The 25,405-nt window shown below is 52.0% G+C and overlaps 1 protein-coding gene across 2 annotated transcripts; it reads right to left on the bottom strand.

Moving 5' to 3' along the window:
• Nucleotides 1–3: 3 nt before the first annotated feature.
• PCIF1 (phosphorylated CTD interacting factor 1) lies at nt 4–11,835 on the bottom strand. 2 transcript variants are annotated; one of them, XM_072801244.1, is made up of 17 exons: nt 11,420–11,835; nt 9,028–9,200; nt 7,459–7,601; nt 7,239–7,363; nt 6,020–6,157; nt 5,698–5,828; nt 5,431–5,585; nt 4,630–4,777; nt 4,452–4,535; nt 4,113–4,212; nt 2,921–3,083; nt 2,124–2,296; nt 1,877–1,963; nt 1,606–1,790; nt 895–988; nt 623–798; nt 4–538 (listed from the first exon to the last, which is right to left on the bottom strand). In XM_072801244.1, the coding sequence occupies exons 3-17, from the start codon at nt 7,580–7,582 to the stop codon at nt 313–315; spliced, it is 2,109 nt and encodes a 702-aa protein (XP_072657345.1). In that variant the 5' UTR covers nt 7,583–7,601; nt 9,028–9,200; nt 11,420–11,835; the 3' UTR covers nt 4–312. The 2 variants fall into 2 exon arrangements, with proteins under 2 accessions (XP_072657345.1, XP_072657346.1); XM_072801245.1 differs by lacking the exon at nt 11,420–11,835 and adding an exon at nt 10,797–10,907.
• Between the last annotated feature and the right edge of the window lie 13,570 nt (nt 11,836–25,405).

The raw sequence follows: 25,405 nt of genomic DNA, 5'->3' as shown, positions 1-25,405 counted from the left end.
ACATTCTCAATGGGGAGGGCAGGGTTCTGTATTTCCTTTTACAAATGAAACAAGATGGCAATAAGATGGTAGGGACCGGAAGGGCAGGGATGGGATCTATTTACACAGGAGTTGGAGTGAGTTTGAGGTGAGGAGTTGGGGGATCGGGCAGGGAGGGGGAGCCCTGGCAGAGCCATAATCTTCCTATGACCTGGCAGCCTGAGTCCTGCAGCCACCTCAGGGGGAGGGTCCTGGGGTCTGCTCAGCCCCGAGAGGCCTGAGTCCCAGCAGTCCATACCAGCACCCTGGGGCTCCTCCTCCCTGCAGGATGTGTTAAGTGGGGTGAGGCTCGCGGCTAGGGCCCTGTTCGCGGCCCGAGTCCCGGTCCTTGTTCTCCGAGGAAGAGGAGGAGCTGGAGCTGTGGCTGCGGCCTGACTGCCGGTAGGCGGTACTCAGCTCCTGTAGCCGCTCTGGTGTCGGCCCCCACTTGGCAAAGCCAGGGTCGTTCTGCAGGAAGAGCACGGCCGTGTTGTGGACGGCCTTGTAGTGCATTTCTTCCCTGTGGGCAAAGGAGCAGCTCAGGGTGGGGCTCGGCCTGGCGAGAAGGCCCAGTCCTCCCAGCCCCACCCTCCCCAGCACCCACTTCTTGCAGACGTGCTGGGAGCCACTGCGGTACTCGTGCTCGAAGGCAGGCAGGACCAGCTGGTGGCGTTTGAAGCGGCTCTGCTCCATGCGGGTGAGCGCCGGTGTGGGGGGTTCTCGCCACTCGGGGATGAACACGATGAAGGACAGGGGCTCTGGTGAGCTCTCGAGAAGTTTCTGTGGGAGGGAGGAGGCATCGGGCAGACATCAAAGGCTGCCCTCCAGGTGGCTGGCAATCTTGCTGGCCACCCCCACCCACAGCAGCACACGCACCTCGAAGTGAGAGACCATGGCATCCATGAGCTCCTCGCAGAATGGAGGGTTGGCCTCAAAGGAACCACTCAGCGGGGAGAAATCCAGGCAGGGCCTGGGGACGGAGGTGAGCATTCAAAGTCCTACCAGGACCCAGGCCCTCAAGCAGAAATGGGTGCCACCCCCACCTTGTTGAAGGGATGGGCCACGGTCAGGCCATAAGTGTGGCCGACTTCATTGGGGGCTGAGGATGGAGAGGCTCGGGTTTGGCGGCCAAAGCACCAAGCACTTCATGGAAGGGCTGGAACTCAAACCCATTTCAGACTCTGCTGCCATCACAGCACAAGCCCCTGCCAGGGGTCCCCAGCTGCAGAGCCTGTCCCCTTTTTGGCCCAGCCTGTCTTCTGCTGGAGGCTGCATCTCCTTTCATTCGTGCTCCCTCCCCTCCCATCTCCCACGTGAGTCTGTCAGGTCCCTGAGGTCTGAATCCCCACCTCCCATGCCTCTCAGTGCCTGGACCATGTGCTCCCACCCCAGCCAACGCTAATTCACTGAGAAACCCACCAGCTCCCGAAGTACAGTGAGCAGTCCAAGGCCCCACAGGCAGCAAGGGCTTACACCCAACACCACCCGATTCCAAGACCCTATTAAGAAGTAGCTTGCCCAGGTGAGATCTACGCTCTAGGGGACCCCTTCCCTGGGCAGAGGGCCCTGGCAGCCCCTGGTTCTCACCCGCGGGAGCCGAAGTAGCCATCAGTGTCCGGGAAGGCAGAGCAGTACTGGCGAAAGTAGCAGTTGAGGGGCGAGGCAAAGCACTCAAAGCTGACGCTGAAGAGTCGGTGGAGGGCCTCAAAGACGTGCACGGGCAGCGATCCCTGCAGGCCTGTCCCCTCGTAGAGGCCCACGCCAAACATCATCTGCACGGTGGCCACTGTCAGCCTCTGAGGCTCAGCCTTCTCCCACCCTCTAGAGGAGCCCTCCCACTGCCGCCCCAGGCCTGTACCTGGTACCGCCGCAGAAGACACCAGACTCGAGGCAGGAACCTCTCAAAGGCAGAGTCGTCAATGCAGCTATAGCGGTAAAGCAGCCACTGGGGAACAGAGGGCAATGGCCTTCAGCAATGCTCCCTCCCTCCCTCCCTCCCTAATCACTGGTCTCCTGCCGAGGACACTGGGTCAAGAAGCAGCTGGCCCTCCCTCCTCTAACCTCCTACCTGGGGGGACCTGCCTCCCCTTCACCCCAGCTCTTACCAGCTTGCTGAAGTAGTTGCGGCTGACCTTGACCATCTCTCCCTTGTACCGGATGCAGACCACGTTATTCTCCATGTGCATCTCCACACTGGGCATAGGGGGTGCAGACACGGCCAGCCGTACTGGGTAACAGTACACCAGGCGGGGCTCCACTTCTGGGGCCTCCACCTCCTCTGTGGGCAGGGAGAGCAGTCAGGGGCCATGGCTTCCTGGACAGCCCCAGTGCCTACTGCATGCTGGGTGCCTCACACGCATACCCCAGTAGCTGAGGGAGGGAAGTCTCATCCCATGAAGGAGCAGGACAGAGCTCAGATAGTTTGATAACCACGTTAACAGCCAGGCAAGGGCGAGAGCTGGTGGCCCAGGTCAACACGTTCTGTACTGACATGGGCCCCCAGTTTGCCAGGCAGGAATACTGCATCACTCTCACAGGAATTAAAAACACCTTGTTTAGGGAGCTTTTTTTGGCCAGCACTCTTGAGTTACCACTAAGTTCTCGTATGATCCTAGTCTGCAGTGTGGGGGAGATGGGGCTTGCAGAAACAGGTGTAAACCCAAGTCCCCCTAACTGCTTACCCTGGGCCTGTCTTCACCACCTTCTGGCTCCCCCTTTCCCAGCCCTTGTCCACTTCCTGGAGGAGGGCTGAAATACCTGAGCTCAAGGACAACAGGTCCTGCCCCAGACACTGCTGGGGAAAACGGGTTTCCCCAAACCAAGCCTCACTTTCCCCTTCAGTCAGGGGCCGGGAAACAGAGCTGACAGCCTCACAGCTGGCTCCCTGCCATTGGCTCCCTACCTGGGATGTTGTTTTCCTTGAGGATGGCAAGGTGCTTCTCTCGGATCCGCTTGACATACTCCAGGGAGATGTGATAGATCTTACTACAGATGCCCTCCACAGAGTCCTTAGCTGCGGCTGAGACGTGGGGGCCACACTGCCTCCGCAGATGCTCCAGGCGGTCCTGGAGGAGACACTCGTAATCAGAGCTCTAGGGGGCTGGTGGAGGAGGGCTGGTGGGTTCCAGCAGTCCTCATTTTGAAACCAACTCTGCTACGTACTAGCTGTGTCACTTGGACAAGTCCCTTGGTGTCTTTTGAGTCTTATTTCTCAACTGTTAAGGGAACACAAAATACTTACCAGAGAAGACAGTTTGAGTATTAAATGTGATCATTCCCATTAAGGGCTTAAGAAAGCCCCTGGCATACAGCAAGTGTCTAATAAATGCCAGCATCTATAGTTGGGGTTACACTGTGCCAGATCTCATGATAATTGCTGGGGAAACTGACAAACCAGGCACAGTCCCCACTTACAAAGCATTCGCCATCTACCAGGGAGAAGAGACCATTATAAAACAGGGTCCTTGGTCATTGCAGATTTAAAATTTGAGCTTTTAGCAACTTGCAAGGATTTAACTAGGCATTTGTAATTTTGCTGAACCACACGTGTGAAAGTGATGAGTGAAAATGAGTCACTGGCTAGTGAGTACACCTACCTTTGTCACTCTACGTGTCAAGTACAGTTACTATCGTGAAGTGCGAAACCTTGTCTCTTGTGAAAAATGGTCCTGAAAAGAAAGCCCATTGCTAGTGCTGGTGGAGAGTTAAAGAAGTGATGGGTCTGGGCCAGAAAACAGAATTGCTGTGGACACAGTAAAGGAGGGAATTGAATCTGGTGCCGGCTCTTAACTGTGGTGAGCGCACACACCCAAGAAAAGGCAGTTTGTCAATCTGTGTCCAAAAATCTATTCAAGGGAGATGTTAAGTTGAAAAGGCAGATACTTCTCATGTGTGGCCGAGCACAGGATCAGTCTTTAAGAGAGAGCCAGGAGCCTGGACAAACCTCTATATGGCGGGAGTTTTGGGACCAATGAGCATCAAAGGTCTGCTGGGCTGCAGACAGGCTGCGGTGGGGCCCAGCCCAGCCTAAGCAGGCTGCTGTGGGAAGTGGCCGCAGAGCCCTTCCACCAGCCTCCTCACCCAGGGCCACTCACCATATAGTCCTCCTTGGAGGCCGAGTGGTCCTTCCGCAGCCAGCTGAACGTATCCTCCACATTCCATTTGACCACCTTCCTGCTGTCAGGGGACGCACTCCTGCCAGTTGAGGGCACATAACAGCCAGCTGTCCGGCAGCTGCTCCACGCTTCCTCCTCCCACCCACCTGCACTAACATTGAGGCACCAGGGCTTCCCTCAAAGCCCCTGCTCCTCCTCTGGGAGCCTGCCCCCTTCCTGCCACGGAGAGCAGTGACTGAGCTCCATGAGATGGGCCAGACAGCCCAGCACTTCCCCACTCTGAGCACACACCCAGCTTCCTGGGGCAGGAGAGCAAACCTGGATTCAATGAGCCGCCGAGCAGCCTCTGCGTACTTAAAGAGCAGGCGCTTGGCTTCCTCCCGGAACTTGATTCGGGATAACCTAGCATATGGAGCAGGCAAGGTTAGAGTCTTCTACACAGGAGTGGCTACGCAGACCCAAAGCCCCCCGAGTCGGCCCCAGCTGTGGGCTGTACCTGATGGGAATGTCATTCATGATTTCTCGAAACATGGAAGGTGACACGACTGGTTCACAGTTGCTCGGCAACAGGGGATCAGAGCCTTTATCCACGACCTTGCGCTCCAGCATCCAACGGTTGAAAGATTCTCGAGGGGGCTCGATGCCTGCAGGACAGCAGAGGTGGTGAAAGTCTGGCTCAGTCAGCTGCCTGCGTGTGGGCCCAGCACACGGGAGGGATGGGGCACCCGAGGCGACAGCCCACTATGCCAGCAGCTCGTCCTCTAGGCAACATCCCCTAAGTGTCCTCTGAGAACCGCTAGTTTTACATCCTCTAGGCAATATCCCTTAAGTGTCCTCTGAGAACCGCTAGTTTTATACAGAGTGTGAGTAAATGTTACTTAGATAAGAGGAAAAAGGAGAAACTATATGTCTGCATAGTTAGCAGGCTGCTTTACAACTAATAAAAGCTACAGTGTACGGAGGGCTTTCCAATCCACTTACTCCGTGTAGTAGTAGCCATGCCGTGAGGTACAGGCACTTTTTTGTTTCTATGCTCTCTTACAGACACACAAAAAGGCTTCGTGTGTATCTGACAGTAAGCATTCTGGAAGGTTACGGACTAGTTCTGTGGTTACTGGTGCCAGCCACCCTTTCTGTAAGCGGTCAGCGGACCTGGGGCTCCAGCAGGCCTGTCCCCTCCACAGCCTATGCTCTCAGCCACGAGGCTTCACAGCACCATCCCCAAGCCCAGCTGGTCAAGCCTGGCCCTTGCTAAGGGTAGGTGGAAACAAGGGTCCCGGAGCCCAGGAGCAGTTACCCTCTCGCTGCTGGCACAGCTCCCGGTAGTGCTGCCGAAGCTTGAGGATGAGCTGGGAGCGAAGCAGCTCCACCTCAGGGTGCGGGGGCAGCACCTCTGATGGCCCCCGGTGCTTGATGACAGCGTTGGTCTGGATGTCCAGGTCCCAGTACACCCTTGGGGCACAGAAAGGAGCACTGAGGAAAGTAGAAGTAAAGGAGGGAGGGATGCCAGGCATGCAGGCTGCACTGATGACGGATGCCCCCAAGCCCATCAGCAGGGACTCACTCAGTGGGGCGGAGGAGAGCTGCCTGCTGTTTATCTTCAGGGGATGTCCCCCACATCTTCAGTGTTGGGGTTCCTGGGATACTGGGAGAGCTAGGCACCGATGGGCCTGTGGGTGTCACAGGAATTTCAATCTAGAATAACAACAAAAAAAAGGTATCAGGGTCAGGAGGATTGGCCTATGGCTGCTACACTGGTGCAGCTGGCAGGCTGTGCACCAGGCCCCCTCCCAACCTACCACTGCCCAGCCCTTGCAGGAAACCTGCTGGTTGCCACCTAGAGCAGCCTCTTACCAGCCACATCCTGACAGCCTGCATTCACTCACCTTGGGCTTCTTCACACCATTGCCGCTTGGCTGCTCTTCTGAGAGCTGTCGCTTTCGGGGCTTGTTCTCAGCTGGGGGGGTGTCCACCAAGCTTGAGTCTTGGGGCAGTGGAGTTGCATTCAGTCCCAAAGGGTCCGACTGGTGGAGGGAGACCAGCAGAGTTGCAAGTGGGGCCAGTGGCTTAGGAGCCCCAATAACATAGAATCCTGATGCCCCCCTGCTCCGACTGCTCAGAGAAGAGCAAAAGAGGCTGGGATGCAGAAAGAACACGGGGTTCCATTCCTGCCTGCCACTTGCAACTGTGTGACCTTGAGAGACTTACATTCTTTCCTAATTCCCTCACCTTCAAAATGGCCATGCTAAGACAGGCCCAACCTCCCTTTGGGAAGATGATTCAATGAGTCCATGAATATGACCAGCCTAACAGGACATCTGACATGACAGGAACCCTCTGTACACGTTAATTTCTCCTTGAACACTGGAACTCCTTTGGTGACACAAAGAACTAGTGATGGTAGGCAGGGTGGCCCTGAAATCACATTGGGTTCAACTCCAGCTCTGCCTCGTACTGGCTCAAGGTCTTGGGCCAGTCATTTCCCATCTCTGACCCTTAGTGCCTTCATCTACAAAATGGGGGTGCCAACTGGCTTAATTATGCCCAGTAAAGTAAGTCTGCCCCAATGGATAGGGATCCAAAAGCCCACGTTTCTGCCAGACATCTCGTGCTAGTACTTCCTTGATCACATTGACACTTCTTTCCTAGAACACGCTTCTCCCATCTGACAACTTTCACGTCACTAACTTTGTCACCTTAAATGCTAATTCAAAGAGAAGCTTTCCCTGTCCCCTCCCTTCTAGCCGACCAGGGTCCCTGGTGTAATCTAACACTATCCTTCATGCACGTGCCAGCGCCATCCTGCCAGCTACTCAATAGACTGTGGGGCCCCTGAGAGTACAAGGGCAGGACCAGATCCATCTTGCTCACAACTGCATCACAGGCACAGTGCCTGACATGGAGTTCAGGTTCAATATCACACTAATACAATCATCTTTTTAGGGGTCAGTCTCCCCTATTTGAGTGTAGGTTACACAAGGGCGGGAATGTATCTGTGTGCCATTGTATCCCCAGGTTCCAAGATGGAGCTAGGCTCAAGAGACGTTTAGGGAAAGCCCAGATGCTAGAAGCTGCTCTGGACCCCTGCCCTGGGCTGGCACTCACAATCACGTCATGTTGGCCCAGCACAGGCATCTCCCATAGGGACTGGTTGGTGAATCTGTTGAAGTAGTAGGGACGGTTCTCCCTCCGGCTCCAGCACTTCTCCCAGCCCGCATGCACCAGCTCCTCTGCAAACAAGCATGGAACCCAGCCAGGGTCAGTGCTGCTCCTGAGGCATCCTTCCTACCCCGCCACCCTACCCTGCCCTGCCCCTCGCCAGTACCTGGGAGGTCCTGCACCAGGCGGATGGGCTTTGGAGAACAGGGTTGGTTCTGATTGGAGGTGCCCGGGGAGTGACTCAGCAGGGACGCCTCCTCCCGGGGGCTGCCGTGATTCTCATTGGCCATCTCAGCACCCACACCGGACCTGCCACACAGAGGACCGAAGGGTGTCAGGCCAGCAGGGCATGGAGGTCAGCTCCACCCCTCACCCACCAATTACAATCCACTGAGGGCTCCATTGACCACTTGCAGATATTAGGAATCAATTCAGTCCTGTCCCAGAAGGCCAGTGTGGTAGCAGAGGAGCCCTGGGATCTAAGTCGCAGTCCCCTCAGGCTGTAAAATGGGTGCATTTCTGTTGCTCCTTCTGCCTGACATACTCTCCCCAGTTCTCTGCCTGGTTTGTCACTTATCCACTCTACTCCAGAAAGCCTTCCTGGACTCTCCCTCCCCTAAGCTAGGTGGTCAGAGCTCCTCTGCAGGGCCATGAACATCTCCACTGTGGCACCCAGTCCTGTCTATCAGCTGGGTTTGTCTACCCATCAGATGGTCAGAACTCCCAGAGCTAGGAACTGGGCCCAGTTCATCTCTCCAGTGCTCAGCATGGTACCTGGACGCAATAGGAACTCTATTCATTCTGCAAATATTTATAAAGCAAAAAAATAAATAAATAAATAAAATAAATAAATATTTATAAAGCACAGGGTGGCACAGAAGACAGAACAGGGTCTGCCCCTGAGAAGCTATTCCCACAAAAAAGAACAGCAAATCCTCCTCTTTCCTGTTCCTATCCAATAAAATCTAACTGGAACAGAGTACAGCTCAGAGGGGACAGGCATCTGAGTGGCTGCTTCATTCTCTGCTTCAGAGCAGAAAACAATCTGTTGCTAAAGAAACCCGTAGGACTGAGAAGAAATGTCTAATTCTGTCCTTCCTCATCCTCATGTGAAAATTTACTTTAAACATCAGGAAGCAGGGCAGCTCCTTCAGCTCCTTCTGTATTCTCCACCACCCCCACCCAAAGCACACCCAGTGCGAGCCTCAATGGCCAGTGATTTCTGACCTGGCTGGTGGACTCCTAGGGGCCCAAATAAGATTGGACTGGTGATCCCAAAGTTGTTCTCAGTATGTCACAACACCCAAAGAAATCAAACATTTACCCAAAAAAGAGCACAAAGGCATGGTGAAACATCAGTTATCTTTGCTTGCTAAAATTTTATCAACTCATCATGGTCACACTGATTATCTCATGCTGATCAGAAGCTCTGATTGGCTATCGACAACATCATAGGAATCACTGGGACATTAATTTTATTTGTACACTCAGTCATAGATGTCTTTGTTAATTTGGAAAGGGAAAAGTGAATGGTGACTTCATTGGTACAGTTTGGCAGTAAAAATGCACGGAGCAAGAGGACATACATACAACCAAAGGGGGCCATGGTAACAAAAGGTTCGGAACCACTAACCAAGGGGAGAAAAAGCTTGATTCTCTGGGGAGGAGGGATCCCCGGTGCCTTGGGGCTGAGCCCATAGGTCTCAAGCCTGAACAAGGTCCCTCTTTTTCTCACCCTCTGGGGTCTGCAACGCTAGCATGAGAGGGTTTTCTTCTCCGACTGGATGGGCCCCCACGTCACAGGGTCCCACAGAGGCAGGGGGAAGATCTGCAGGAGGTTCAGCACAGGTGGGTGGGCTGGTCAGCAGTGGAGTGGACGGGGGCCCAGGGAATTCCTTGCATCAGCAACTGCAGAGCAAATAGAAAAAAAGAGAGTCACAGACCAGTGAAATGCCGCAGAGCAGGGCTAACAGCAACAGGGGCGACACAAAGCAAGTTGGGAGCCTCTAGGACGGGGCAGGAGACACTGTGGGAGATCTGGAGATTGAAAGGATGAAAATGGTCCTCAAGCTTTGCAAAACAAAAGGTTCACCTTCATAGACTCGTAGCATGTAGTCACACAGGCCCGGTTTGAGGAGGGCCCTAAGCCTGGTTTCATGCTCTCTTGTCACTCTCTTGAAATTTTTAATGAATTTTTAACAAGAGGGACCACGTTTTCATTTTGCACACTGGACCCCATGAATTGTGTAGCTGCTCCTATCAACCAAAATATCCCGAAGACAAGAGAAAAGTGAACATACCGTTTGGCTCTTGAATGACACAGGTCTGAGCTGTGTGGGTCTACTTACACGCAATTTTTTTCAGTACGATGCACTACTATAAATGTATTTACACTTCCTTAGGATTTTAACATTTTCTTTCCTCTGACTTTATTTTAAGAATACACTATATAATACACATAACATACAAAATATGTTTTCTTTTTTTTTGATAAGCACACAATGAGAGAGAGAGAGAGGCAGAGACACAACAGGCAGAGGGAGAAGCAGGCTCCATGCACCGGGAGCCCGACGTGGGATTCGATCCCGGGTCTCCAGGATCGAGCCCTGGGCCAAAGGCAGGCGCTAAACCGCTGCGCCACCCAGGGATCCCACAAAAATGTTTTCATTCTCTACCTATGTTTCCAGTAAGGCTTCCAGTCAACATTAGGCTGTTAGTAGCTAAGTAGTGGGGAGTGGAAAGTTATACTGGGATTTCTGACTCTGCCAGGATCAGTGCCCCAAACCCCTGTGTTGTTAAAGGGCCAACTGTACATATCACAGATCGGGGGCATGCTCCCAAGCCACCAACAGTGAGCAGAAAAAAACACGCTTAAACCAATCTTTTAAAATTACAATAATAATAGCACATGCAAATGCATTACGTAACACAGCATGTTCATCTTTACTGACAGTTCCCCAGTAAATATCGTGTGGCATCCAGGCGGCACCAACTATGTAGCTCAACCACACAGGGCAGCGAGAGCAGCACAATTACAGGCCAAATGGGGACGGACACTGCAGTGCTTTTACAACCGACTACGCATCACGAGGGCTCGTAAAACAATTCAGATTCCTGTCCCTCACTTCACGTCCTAGGCATCAGAAATGGGGAGGGGAGATACACAAGAAATCTGTACTTTCTAAACCCACCCCGAAAGGTGGATCTGGGAATCGGGATGACGAATTTTTAACACTGCTTCAAATCACCTTTTACGATTAAAATTTTTTTCTTAATTCCCCAGGTGATCTGGAAGCAACAAGTCGGCGGCCGAGGAACCCGTTCTGGGTTTGGGCGGACCCGGGGTCCAGATCCTTCTGCCGCTTTCGACTTACAAACACGAATCTTTCGACCTCTAGGGTCTGTATACGTAGAGTCCAGTGTATTGTACACTTTACGTAAGAAATGACTCTATCATTAAGATGACGTTTTTATTCATCGAGGCTCCCCGACCCCCGCGCATACCGCAGTTCGACACCGCCGACCGGCTTAAATAAACAACTGTATCTGCGCAACCGGAGGAACCCACCAGAAGGAAAGAACCCGGTTACCGGATTGGAAGAAGATGGGGCGGGACTATCGCAACAATGCACCAACCAGAACCCTCGGAACCAGGAAGGCGGAGTCAAAGGACTTGCGAAATGCGCAGGCGCGGGGGCCGCTCGAGGAGGGGTTCCCCCCACCCGCGCCAGCGCGCGCACCCTTTCCCCTCCCCGCCAACACCAGCGGGGGCGGGCTGTTTGGCGCGCGCGCGCCGGCCCATCTCCCGGGCTCCGCCCCCCGCCCCACCGCGCGCTCCCGCCCCCGGGCTGAGGCGACTCAGAGTCGGAGCCCGACACAAAGGCGGTGGCGGCGGCAGCAGCGGAGGGGCCCTAGAGGCCGCTCCACCCGCGCTCTCCGGGCCCACCTCCCTCACCCAAGCCACCGGCCCGGCCGCCCACCCGCGGGCCTAAGATGGCGGCGGCGGCAGAGACAGGGCAAGCGGTGGCCCCGAGCGGAAAGCGCCGGAGGGGCCACCGCCGCTCGGCTTCGGATCCCCGGACCCCGGAGCGGCTCGCGGCGGGACCATGGCTTCCTGGGGCTCTTACCTGCCCGGAGCGGACTCGAGGGGACGCGGCTACACGTTCTGCTCGACCTCCCGTTTTGCCGCCTCCGCCTCGCCCTCCCCAGCGCCGCTGCCGCCATCTTGTGTCCCGGGCCGGGACTCCGCGCTGCGCATGCGCTGGTACCGCCTCTGAGGGACCTCGCCGCTGCCGCGCCGCCATCTTGAGTGTGGCAGGACCGGCCGACTCCACAGACCCTGCTGGGTTTTGGCCCCCTCCCCTTCCTCCTGTCCTTCCCTGTTGTCCCATGCGGGTCTCAAGAGGGCACGGCAGCCCCGCGGGCCGTGGGGTGCGGACTGAGGAAGGAACGAGCTCACAGGCACGCTCCCTGCCTCAGTTTCCCCGCGCGAGCACACCGGCCCGGGCGGGAGGACCGGACTGAGAGTGCGCACCGGGGGGCGCGGGGCGGGCTGGGAACCTGCGGTCGCTCAGCTGAGACGCCGACCCGGGGGCGGGGTTCTGGTGACGCGGCTCTGGGCGCAGCGGGGCCCTGGGTCCTAGCTCCGGCGGGGCGCTGCCACCGAAACGTTTAGCTGCTTGCCCCCTGGGCCTGTCAAGAATGTCTAACAGCTGCTTTCCATATCCCGGCTGCATGCAAATCGGACCTTTTCCCACTGTTGAGGCTACGCTAGTTACAAGTGCTCCTGAGTAGAAGAAACTCAGAACAGCCGCGGGAGACCTAATAATGGGCTTCGGCAAAGTTAGGAAGATGCTAAATGCATCAGAAGGGCTCTCCCAGCACTGACGTATCTGGCTCCTGGTTGCGGGGCAGAGCCTCGCTAAGAGCTCAGGCCGGCCTCGAAGGTTAGCCCCGCGGGAGGTGCAGTTGCTAGGTGCCCCACGCCCGGCGCCCTGCCGGGTTCTAGGCGAGGGGCGGGCCGACTCGCTGGCTCCGCCTCCCGCCGGCCGCCTCGCTAAACTGACCTCAACAGTAGCTTAGGAGGAACCCAAGGTTGCCGCCTGCTGTTCGGCTGGCGCGTCCCTAGCGGAGCCAGAGGCGGCGGGTACCCTCGCTGCGCAGCAGCCTCTGCGTCCGTGGTGCCTGGCCCCGTGCAGCTGGGTGGGGCTGGGGCATTGTCCGTATCGGAGGCAGTGGCGTGAACTAGGGTCCTCCCCTGTCCGGCTAGATTCAGAGCCCTGCGCCTCCATCCTAGATGTGTGGCCTTGAGGGAGTTCGACCTCTTCAAGCTTTAGTTTCCTCCAATTGAAGGTAGTCCGCCAAGCCTCATAAAGATTTGGTGAAAACTGGGGTGATACCTGTAAAGTACCCAGCATGTGTGGTACCTGGCAGTGAATCAACGTTAGCTGTTACCGCCTCACCGAGTGATGAGGATTGCCCCAAGTAGATTCGAGCCCTCCAAAAATAAACCGGCTCCGACAGGCACAGGAGGTGCAGTCGATCCTGCCCTCACAGAGCATCCAGTTCACTCGGGAAGCTTGGTAGGAACTCCGGATGCCTGGTGCCCACCTCAGACCTGCCTAGGGGGACCACATGTCCTGCTTTCCCTGGGACAGTCTTGATTTATATCTGTTTTCCTGGCATAATTATTAATGTTGCCTCCTTTCTCAAAAGTGCCCTGGTTTGGGATCCCTGGGTGGCTCAGCGGTTTAGCACCTGCCTCCCGCCCGGGGCTGTGATCCTGGATCCTGGGACCGAGTCCCCACATCAGGCTCCCTGCGTAGAGCCTGCTTCTCTCTCTCTCTCTCTCTCTCTCTCTCATGAATAAATAAATAAAATCTTTTTTTAAAATTTGGACAATAAATTATATGGTCATTTGAGACTTACAAAATGCCCAGGTTTGCAAGCTCCCCAGGTAGTTCTTATTAACACTGGAGTGTAAAAACCTTATAGTCACTTCTAGCTGTTCTTGCTGATATGCTTTCAAAGTATCTTTTCCTTTGTTACTAAGAGTCTCTTAATTGAAAGCACCAAATATCCCAAGTGCTTATATCCTATTTTACCATTTAATCCTCTTCAAGAACTCGTGAGAGTAGAAATGATTATCTCAAGTCTACCCATGAGCAAACAGGCTGCAGGGACAGGGCAGGGGTCAAGTAATGGTATGAAGTCATACTAAGTATCAACTGGGGTCATAAGACGGGGGTTTCCAGCATCAAAACCCAAAGCCAATTCCATGAAACCACACTGCTGCTTCCCTCTTGAGGAGAGGGAATCTGGACTTTAGGGAAGTGACTTGCCTGAGCTCACACCGTGGTCCTGGACATCTCCAACCTCAGACTCAGGGTGTTAAACACTGCTCCTTGCCTTTGTTTGCCCCGCTCCCCAGATTGGTTCCTCCCAGGGCATTCCTCACGTTCCCCTTCTCCTTACTTTCCACATAGAGTCAAAATAAGCCTCTTCTTTCCATCCCCATTCCTATTACCATAGAGCAAACACCATTATTTTTTAAACCTCCTTATTGTTAAGAATAGCACACATGGGGCAGCCCCGGTGGTGCAGCGGTTTAGCGCCGCCTGCAGCCCAGGGCGTGATCCTGGAGATCTGGATCGAGTCCCACGTCGGGCTCTCTGCATGGAGCCTGCTTCTCTCTCTCTCTGCATCTCTATGAATAAATAAATAAAATCTTTTAAAAAAATAGCACACATGCAGGGGCTCCTGGTGGCTGGCTCGGTGGTTGAGTATCTGCCTTTGGCTCAGGTTGTGATCCTAGGGTCCTGGGATCAAGTCCAGCATTGCGCTCCCCGCAGGGAGCCTGCTTCTCCCTCTACCTGTGTCTCTGCCTCTCCCTCTGTGTCTCTCGTGAGTAAATATCTTTTTTAAAAAAAGAATAGCACGCATACAGAGAAGTGCACAAAACAGAAATATGAAACTTCATGATTTATCAGAGTGAAAACTCAGGTGACCATCACTCAGGTCAAGGTATCACAAAGCACAGGGTAATCACTGATTTTGCGATAATCACTTCTTTGCTTGTATAGTTTTACCACTTAAGCATGTATCCCTAAACACTGTGCTTTCATTTTGCCTGTTCCTTGAATTTTATACAAATGGAATTATGCAGTGTTGTTCAACATTGCACTTGCAAAACCCATTTATGTTGTTGCATGTGGCAGCATTAATTTTCATTGCTGTACTGTCTTCCAAAGTTTGTTTATTCTACTGTTGGGAGATATTTGAAGCCTCCCACCCATTTCTTCTTTCTGAATTATTATAGATAATAATTAGAAACAAAAAAAATTACACTTACATAAATAATGAGTTAATCCATTGGTTAATTATGTAAATATTTGAATGAATGAATGAATAAGACCAATCTCTAAACCGGTCTTCTCGTCCTCCAGCCTTGCTTCTCTCCTAGTCCATAATCCATACTGCAGTCACAGAGATCTCTTTAAATCTGATCATATGGCAAATCTGGTCAAGTCACTCTAGGCTTAAAACCCTTGAGTGTCTCCCCACTGACTACAAACCCTTAACTTGGTTTACAAGATCATAAGTATAATGAGAGCTACCACAGCAGAGCATTTAGTAAGGGCTGTGCTGAGCACTTTACATACATTCATATTATTCATGATCCAGAGCTTCAAACCACCTCTCCTTCATTGGGTCCCAGCCATCTTGAACTATGTGTAATTTCCCCCAAAGTGCTCTCTTGACCTTGGGCATTTACATATGCTGTTCGCTCTCACTCTTCCTCCCCAGTGATTTAACCTTCAAGTCTTACTTGAAATTTTTATTTAGTTTTAGGGGGGAGGGGCAGAAGAAAGGAGTAGGGGGGAGAAGGGCGAGTAGGGGCTAGAGGGAATTGGGGGGAGTAGAGAGGAGGGGCAGAAGTAGGGGAAAGGGACAGAAGAAGAGGGAGAGAGAATGTCAAGCAGACTTCCTGCTGAGCGTGGAGTCTGATATGGGGCTTGGTCTCACGACCCTGAGATCATGACCTGAGCCAATATCAAGAGTGGGATGTTTAACCGACGGAGCCACCCTGGTGCCCTCTTCAAGTTTTACTTTAGATATTACCTCCACCAGGAAGCCTTCCCTGAACTTGTCTTCACCCAGGCTTGGTCAGGCCCCCTCTTCTTATTCCTAGAGCAGCCTGTGCCTAAGCACAGGCTGGACTGCTTAAGGGTGAGGCTGGGGCTTTTTCACATCTGTAGCCCCATTCCCAGTGCTATGCCTAATGCTCTGTAAATATGTGTTGGCCACAGACAGACCACATTGGATTAAAGTCTGGATGACTTTTTCAGGTATCCCTGTTTCTATTCTAGGCTCTGGTTTCTGTGGTGGGCACACCAAAGCAGCGGCCTTTGAGATGCCAAGAAAAGCATGAGCTGCGTACTGTGACAGAGTCTCTGCCAGCAGCCTGGAGTCCTCTACTCCGGAGATAGGTATGAACAGGCCAAGCAAAGATCGATCCTGGGGCTTTCAAGCACTTAATCACCTTTTCTGAAGTAAGAAGCCTCATGAGTTGGGAGAGATGGTTGAGATAAGCAGGGCTCCTCCAGTTTTAGCCTATCATGGCTGGGAGTCTGCTGGCAGAGCCTCTGAGGACCTCAACCTCAACTCAGGACAAAGCCCAGCCTCCATATTAAAGCAGAAACATAAATGTACAGGCTCAGCAGGCTCAGGCTGCTACATATCTTAACCCCCTTGTTCTTTCCCACTATTGCCAGAAGCTGCTGAGAGGGAACCACACGGCTAGCTCAAACCCTGAGGTCCTGGCTGTCGGGGAAGGGAGGCTCCAGTGTGATCCTGATCCAGGCTGCCCCCACCCAGGTCCAGCCAGAGCTGCCCAGAGACTGTTCTGCAGTTTAAATAACACCAAGGCAGTTTCCAAGGCCAGTGGGCCTGGCCCCGGGGAAGCTGTGGAAGAAAGTCTTCCACTCCAAACTGTGGTTTCCACTGGGAGTGGCTCTCTGGCCATCCTGGGGCCAGATGAGAGAAGGCATTTAGGCCAAGAATAGATGAGGGGAGCGGGGCGTTTCCTCTGGTCTTCCTGGTCCTGTAAGTGTCTGATGTGGTGTCACGCTCCCCTCCCTTTCTTCGTTCAGCTGGGCCCAGTGTGTGGTGGGGCCTGCCCTAGAACCTTGAGAACCAGAGATAAATAAGACAGACTCTTTGTCCTCAGGGAGCTCACAGAGGAGCCAGGGAGGCAGACACATAAATAAACCCTCTGCTTCAGGGAGATAAGAGTTCTGTTGGGCTAACCAGGAGGCAAAAGGCTTCAGAAGAGATGGCAATGAGCTACTCTTGCTGGAAGGATAAGACTTTCCAGGTGGGCAAGGATACAGCCTGTGCTAAGGCCTGGAAGGGTGGAGAGGGATGGTGTATTGGGGTCACTAGTCATCCTGAGCACTGCCAGGCAATGGGGAAGGTGCAGGTGGAGCCAGGCTCCTGCACCCCAAATCTGGTCCCCATTCTGGTTTAGCACCCAGCATCTCCAGGTGGTGGCTGGGTCATCTCAGTAGGAGGACTTGCCGGGGGGAGGGGGCGGGCATTTTCACCCTCCCCACCCCTTCCTTCTGATCCCCATTTTTACTACTTTGAGCAGAGTGGCCACGAACCAGGATGTTTACACTAAATAGAGCTGAGTCTGCAGAATGAAATCCTAGACTTCTCCAAAAAAAGAAGCCAGGATGACAGAAGGCAGCTTCCTGAACATCTGAGATCAGAGGAAATTTTGACATAGAGAGGGGGAAGGGAGAGGACACCAACTGAGCTTGGGTCCCAGCTGAGGGGGTCCTAGGATGCTTGGCTTCTGACCCAGAGATCCCAACCCTTGCATGAAAAACTTGGGGTATGATTTTTTTTTTAAGATTTTTAAAATTGGGATCCCTGGGTGGCTCGGCGGTTTAGCTCCTGCCTTCGGCTCAGGGCATGATCCTGGTCCGGAGATCAAACCCCATATTGGGTTCCCTGCATGGAGCCTGCTTCTCCCTCTACCTGCCTCTGTGTGTGTGTGTGTCTCTCATGAATAAATAAATAAAATCTTTAAAAAAAAAGATTTTTAAAATTAATTTATTTATTCATGACAGACACACAGAGAGAGGCAGAGGGATAGACAGAGGGAGAAGGGAGAAACAGGCTCTTCGCAGGGACCCCGATGTGGGATTTGATCTCCCGACCAGGATCATGCCCTGAGCCGAAAGCAGATGCTCAACCACTGAGCCACCCAGGCGTCCCTTGGAGTATGATTTATACGGTGTGAGATTCACCTGTTTCAAATGTACAATTCAAGGATTTTGAGCAAATGTACACAGCTGTGCAGCCACCACAAGCCAGCTTTAGAACATTTCCATCTCCCAAAAAAACCTCTTGTGACTGTTCATTTACATTCACCCCCTCTTCCCACACCCCAGGCCCAGGTGACCACTGCTCTGCCTTTGATCTCCATAGAGTTGCCTTCTCTGGACCTTTCACATACATGGAATCATGTTTTTGAGATTCATCCATGCTGTGGCACAGATCAATCTTCTTTCCTGCTGAATAGTCTTCCACCACACAAGTGCCACATTTTGTTTATCTGTTTACCGACTGCTGGACATTGGGGCTGTTCCCACTTTTTTGGCTATGAGGAATGGAACTGCCACAAACCTGTGTGCAAGGGTTTGCATGAACATAGGTTTTCCTATTTATGGACACCTGGAAGTGGAATTGCTGGATGGGTAGTGAACATATATTTACCTTTATAAGAAACTGACAAAGCACTGCACTACGCTGCATCCTAGCAGCAGTGGGGAAAGGTTCTCCTTTCTCCGTGTTCTTGCCAATGCTTGTTACTCTCAGTCTTGTTCATTATATCCTGTTGAGGAACTTTTTTTTTTATAAAGATTTTGTTTTTTATTCATTCATGAGAGACACAGAGAGAAAGAGGCAGAGACACAGGCAGAAAGACAAGCTGGCTCTTTGCAGGGAGCCCGATGTGGGACTCAATCCCAGAACCCCAAAATCAAGCCCTGGGCTGAAGGCAGGAGCTCAACCACTGAGCCACCTTGGGATCCCGAGGAACTTTTTATTTTTTATTTTTATTTTTTTTTTCCGAGGAACTTTTTAAAAAACACCCACTGATGCCAGGGCTTCATCCCAAACCAATGAAATCAAGAGTTTTGCAGGGTGCCTGGCCGGCTCAGCCTGCAGAGTGTAGGACACTTGATCTCGGGGTCATGACTGGGGCCCCATATTGGGCATGAAGCCTGCTTTAAAAAGAGAAATCAGGGATCCCTGGGTGGCGCAGCGGTTTGGCGCCTGCCCTTGGCCCAGGGCGCCATCCTGGAGACCCGGGATCGAATCCCACATTGGGCTCCCGGTGCATGGAGCCTGCTTCTCCCTCTGCCTTTGTCTCTGGCGCTCTCTCTCTTTCTCTCAGTCTTTCATGAATAAATAAAAAATAAATAAAATCTTAAAAAAAAATAAAAAAATAAAAAAATAAAATAAAAAGAGAAATCAGAGGGGCACCTGGGTGGTTCGGTCGGTCAAGTGTCCAACTCTTTTTTTTTTTAACGTTATTTATTTATTTATTTATTTATTCATGAGAGACACACACAGAGAGGCAGAGACACAGGCAGAGGGAGAAGCAGGCTCACTGTGGGGAGCCCTATGTGGGACTGGATCCCAGGACCCCAGGATCAGGACCTGAGCCAAAGGCAGATGCTCAACCACTGAGGCACCCACGCGCTCCAAGTGTCTGACTCTTGATCTCAGCTCAGGTCTTTTTTTTTTTTTTTTTTAATCAGCTCAGGTCTTGATTGAGTTCAAACCCAATATGGAGCCTACTAAAAAAAAAATGAATAAATAAAAATCAGAGTCTTAGGGTTTGGGGCAGAGCCATAGGTATTCAAAGCATAACAAAACAAAGGAAAACCCTCCCCACTTCAAAAGTTACTAATGTGCAAAAGGGGTTGAGAACCAGTGATCTAACTTTAGGCCTGAAATTCTGGCCTATGGGGCACTGAGAGGGATCTCAATCTGGCCAGCAGCTTCTCCCACACCAGGAAGGCACATGAAGTCCCAGGGCAGCCTGGCCTGTTAGAAGGTAAGGTGTAGGGGCCTGGGAGTGGCTTGGGTCAGGGAGTCCTGATTCCTGTGCAGCCAGCTGAGATCCTAAGGGAGTACCCCCACCCCCTCCTGAGGTGACTTTAGGGATTGTTCAGGCCTCTGAAGAGATTAGGAAAGTATGGCATTCCTGGCTGCAGACCAGCTCCAGATAACCCCAGAGAGATGTAAGGAGATGGATGGTGCCAGCAGGAAGCATAGGGAGCTTAGAGAGGCTCAGGGGGGAATTAGGCCGGCGCTGCTCAGTCCGTGATAAAATCTCCCCTTTTGAAGGGTCTGTAGATAGTAATAACTACCCACTCTCTATACACTGGCTCCTGTGCTGGGCCCTGGGGACACAGCCATGAGTAAGTATCAGGCTCCTGCCGCCATGGAGCTTACAGTCTGCTGGAAGAAACAGCCGATAAAGAACAAAGCAGAGCAACAGGCACACTGATGGGGTGGGATCCTCCCTGGGCAGGTGACACTTGGGGAGAAACTCCAGTGAATAGAGGAAGCTAACCAGGCAATGTCTCTCTGTAAAGGTGCATCGGGTGCAGGGAAGGGTAAATGGAAAGCTCGAGGCTGAGTGACTTGGTGTCCAGACAGTGGTGGAATAGAGTTGAAGAGGAAGGTAGGTGGGAGCTGGGCAGCCTAGTCCTCTGGGCTCATGGCCAGCACCCAGGTCTTTGTGTGTGATGGGGAGTGAATGAGGGTTTTGAATAGGGTAGTAAGGTACTACAATTCCTATTTTTTGAACACCACTGTGGTTGGTGCAGAAAATGGCCCAGACTAGTGTTGGTGCAAATGGGAACTGTGCATAGAGGTGGGGGGCACCTTTTGGAGTTCAGGACACCAGGATTTGCTGATATGAGCTTTCAGGAAATAAGGGTCAAGGAAAACTGCTCTGCTTCTGACTTGAGCATCTGGGTGAGCATGATGCCATGATCTGAGATGAGAATCCTGGGAGGGCGACAGGATTTGGTACCACTGTGGGGACAGTGCTAAAATATGGCGCTAGTGAGGTGGCACCCAGGAGGAAGGTGGGGAGGCTGTGATGTCCTCACGACTCCCTCCCGGGAGGGGAGGGCCCTCAGAGGCTGTGGTAACAGAGCATCTCGGAAAAGTCAGGATGCTGCAATGTGTTGGGGGCTTCTCACAACCTTTGGAAAGGTCTGCAAAGAGACAAGCTGAGGCCAATGAAGGTGCCCCACCCTCATCATCAAAAGGAGAAAAGTCAGTACCGCTGGCGCCCCCTCCCTTTGAAATTACAGTTCTGGCTTATGAACTCCAAACGTCTAGACAGCACTGTACAGATCTTCCACCCCTTCCTCAAAGCAGTGAGTGGGTGGGAAGCCCATGCTGAGTGCTAACGACAGCAGGGACAGGAGGTTGAGAGGACCTTCGAGAAAGAGGCCCCCATGAGTCAGAGTCAGCTGGAGGCTGCAAGAGGCATAGAAGCGGGGAGGGTGAAGCGTAAAGAAAAGGAGAGAAGTTGGAGGATGAGGAAGCTGCTCGAGGCCAAGTTTGCTGGAGCGGTACCAGGGACAGGGGCACACAGGACCCAGGAGCCAGGGAACGATGCCCCGTGAGCAGCGTGGGAGTCCTTGAGTTTCAAACCTGGAAGACCCTTTGGGGCCTAGGTGGCCGGCTCCTTCCACAGAAAAAGGAGCTGCTCTTCAAGGAGCAATGGGAAAGAAAAGGAGAAACCCAAATGCCAAGTGTCCAAGTTTTAGAAGCCACAGAATGGCAGTCAGCAGCTCTGCCCCTGGCTGAACCCAGAAAGCCCCAGTCCTGTGTTTCTCTTCTCTCCATTTGGTAAACGTCTGCCTCCCTCCCGCCTGTTTGGGGAGATGTCATCAGAGTCTCCTGGTCTGACATCTGGCCCCCACACACACCTCTTCCCTCATTCCAATCCGTCCCCTAACACTCGTGCCCAGGCACACGCACGCTCACCAGAGCAGGCCTGTACACATTACATATGCCACGGTGCTCGGGGCTCAAGGGCTCCAGCATGGTGAGGGTGGGGGGTGCTTTTCCCAAGGGGTAGCTTGGATGGGCCTGGGGGGTAGGGGCGGTGGAAGAATGGTCAGGAGGGGAGAAGGACTGACGCAGCTTCTCCAAGCCATGCAAGGATCCAAAGAAAACACAGCTGGAGATGGGGAGCAGGAGGGGGAAGCCAGGCTACACATGTGGAGATCTTGGGCAGAAATCCAATTTGGTGTCCAGTGGTCAGTGGAGCCGGTGTTTACTTATTTTGACCAGTGACTTCCTCCTGCTGTACCTCGGTATGCAAGTCTGCAAAACTGGGGCGATGATAACTATTGCAAAGAATTGCTATGAGGATGAAACGGGGTCATTTAAAAAGAGACAATTGAGCGGAGTGGGGGAAGAGCCTACGCCCTGGAGCCAGATTGACTTGAGCTAGTGACTTGACCTCTCCGGGTCTCTGTTTCCTCATCTGTAAAATGCGCTGATGATACCTGTCTTATAGGACACGATGAGTTTTAAGTGAGTTAATATCTATAAAGCATTTTTTGTTTGTTAAACACCTAGTTAATACTAACGACCAGAGATACTTATTGAGCACTTCAGTGTGCCAAGTACTAGGCTTGGCACTTTACATACTGTTTTTTGTTTTTTTGTGGGGTTTTTTAACAGATTTTTTCTTTAAAAATTTTATTTAAATTCAATTAATTAACATATAATGTTTTGGTTTCAGAGGTAGAGGTCGAGGATTTATCATTCTTATATAACACCCAGCGCTCATTCCATTACCTGACCTCCTTCATGTCCATCACCCAGTTACCCTGTCCCCCAGCCCTCTCCCTTCCAGCAACCCTCAGTTTGTTTCCTATGATCTGTGAGTCTCTCACAGATTTTTTTTTTATTATTTGCGAGATAGAAAGAGAGAGTGCGCACACACAGAGGGAGAAGCAGACTCCCCGCTGAGCAGGGAGCCCAGCAGGAGCGCCATCCTGGAACCCTGAGATCATGACCTGAGCCGAAGGTGCTTAACTGAGGGAGCCACCCAGGAGCCACATATATATGTATATATTTTTTAAGTTTATTTATTTATTTGAGAGAGAGAGAGTGAGAGAGTGAGGGGAGGGGCAGAGGGAGAGAGAATCTTGAAGCAGACTCTCTACTGAATGTGGAGCCAGATTCAGCATGGGGCTCCATCCCAGGACCCTGAGATCATGACCTGAACCGAAATCAAGAGTCGGTCACTTAACCGACTGAGCCACCCGGGTGACTCGGCACTTCATGTGCTTAATTACATTAAAATCTCACCACCACCCAGAGATGTAGGCAGGTACTAGAACATCCCCATTTTACAGATGTGGAAATTGATGCTCTCAATAGTTACTTTTTAATTTGCTTTATAATAGGGGTTGGCAAACTACAGCCTGTGGACCGAATCCAGCGAGCAGCCTGTTCATTTAAATCTTGTTTATTGCTGCAATGGCAGAATCTGAACAGCTGTGACAGAGACCACAAGGCCGGCAAAGCCCAAAGTATGTATTATCTGATCTTTTACAGGAACAGGTCTTTGACCTCTGCTCTAGAAAATGACAGAAGAGGGATTTGAACCAGGTCTGTCTGATTCCAAAATACTTAACTAATGCTTTGCTCTCCTGGTGTTTTACAATCTCCCTGTGCTGGAGACACAGTAGAGGCTAGAAGAGCACTTCTTCCCTGTCCCTTCGAGTGCTAGGAAGTCCCTCCTTCCCTCTTCAAAGCCAGGAGTGAACGTTGAAAGGGATCCGAGCATTTTGATCTCTTCATCCCACAAGCCAAGTGTTGAGGACTCCAGGAGCTTGCCAGAGACCCTCTTGGGCTGCATATCTGCCAATATCACTGAAGTGTGAGAGTTGGGGACACAAGCTTTGGGAGAAAGAGAAACCCATGTGATGGAGGGGGTCAGGCTGACAGGACAAGTTCCTAAAATCAAGGCCAGTGAGTACATCTTGTCCCCCAGCTCGGGGCTGTGTTTATAGAGTCAGTTAGGCTGAGACAAACGAGGTGCAGGAGTTGCTAAAGAATCCTCAAAGCAGGCAGTGTTCTAGGTACTGGGGATAAGTGTTGAACCAGATGCCAGTTCTCATGGAGACAGACCATGCCTCCATTAACCAATGCTTTGGTAAACCAATATTAAATAGTCACAAGATCTATAAAGCAAATAAAACAAGCTGATGTGAAAGTAACTGCTAGATAGGCAAGGAGGTCCTCTCTGAGGCAGTACCATTGAAGCTGAGACCAACATGACAAGGAGCTAGCTGTGGGAAGGCCGGGTGGAAAAGCATTCCAAGCAGAGGGAACAACAAGTGTAAAAGCCAGCGTGGCCAGAGCAGAATGAAGAAGGGCAACAGGGAGGGTGATGAGATAGGGTATGAGTGTAGCGTGCCTGGAAGTTAGGGTATGGAAGCAGGAGTTCATTCTGAGTGTCATGATTTAGCTGACTTTTTTTTTTTTTTTTTTGAGCCCTTACTAATGCCAGATGCTCATCAAATCCTTTAAATGCATGAACTTTTTTAATCCTTATGATTAGTCCAGATATGGAAACAGGCCCAGAGAGGTGAAACCACTGGCCCAAGATCACACAGCTACATTGAAAGGTACTGGGGCTGCTGTGGGGCAGTGAAGAGCGGACAAGAACCTCCCACAGGAGATCACAGTGATACAAAGATGGAGCTTGCATTTCTGTGAAGAAAGTGAGAAAGAGAACTAATGTCTGCCAGGTTTTCTGCTTGAGCCAGGCTCCAGGAAGAATGAGGGCTACTAGAGTTCAAAGGCATTAAGGCACTTCCTCCTCTGGATATCCTTAGCTCTTTCTTCCTTCCCCTCCAACACCCTTTCTGTCTCATGTGCTTGTGGTTTGTGCCCCTAATCTTAAAAGCCAGCATTTATTTGGCACTAACGGTGTGCCATATACTGTGCTCAGCACATGCACTAGGCCCATTGAATTTATTCTTGCAATAACTTTATCATTTCTGTTTTAGGACAAGGAAACTAAGTCTCAGAGCTGTTTCAGTAAGGGGTCCAGGAATTGGACCTGAGAACCCGACAGCCTAGGATTTGAATCCTGGTCTGTCAGATGCAAGAGTCTAAGCACTACTATAAACACCACCTCCCACCCTTTCAGAGTTCATGGCTTCTTCACTAGTAGCTGTATGATGGTCTTTACCTCTGGTTTCCTGCTAAAGCGGGTTCATAGCAGTGCCAACCTCATAGGTTAAGAAGATTAAATGACTTAATCTAGATCTAGGATGACTAACCATCCTGGTTTGCCTGGGATGGAGAGGATTCCCTGGAAGGGAGGCATTCAGTTTCAAAGCCAGGAGAGTCCTGGGCAAATCAGAACATGTTGGTATTCCTACCTGGATGAGTGTTTGATGCTACATACATGTTCAATGGACACTCACCGGGCAGCCCGGGGAACTCAGTGGTTTAGCGCTGCCTTCAGCCCAGGCCTGATCCTGGAGGCCCGGGATTGAGTCCCATGTCAGGCTCCCTGCATGGAGCCTGCTTCTCCCTCTGCCTGTGTCTCTGCCTCTCTCTCTCTGTGTGTCTCTCATGAATAAATAAATACAATCTTAAAAAAAAAAAAAAAAGGACACTCACCTTTATTGCTTCTCCTTTCCTCTTTCATCCATTTGACAATAAAAAAAGGAAGCAAGCACCTACTCTGTGCCTGTCCCAGGAGCTGGGAACACTGCAGGTGGTAGATGGAGATCCTGTGCAGAGAATCTAACTGCAAAGGTTCACACACATGCATGCACACGCGCGCGCACACACACACACACAATCCACAATCTCTGGGAAACGCCAAACCTCCCTCTGGGGTGATTCCAGCAGCCTGTGCCCTATCCTCCTGGGCCGGCAGCACTTGCTTGGACCCCAGTGGGAGAAGTGTCTGGGCCTGTTAGGTCCGTAGGTAGTGACATGGAGACATTTGGAGGGCGAGAGGAATGTCCCCT

This window comes from Canis lupus, chromosome 26 (assembly GCF_048164855.1).
Source record: "Canis lupus baileyi chromosome 26, mCanLup2.hap1, whole genome shotgun sequence".
In the NCBI taxonomy this organism is placed as follows: Eukaryota; Metazoa; Chordata; class Mammalia; order Carnivora; family Canidae; genus Canis; species Canis lupus.
The sequence above is the reverse complement of the archived record's forward strand: the minus strand, read 5'-3'. Positions and strand labels throughout refer to the sequence as shown.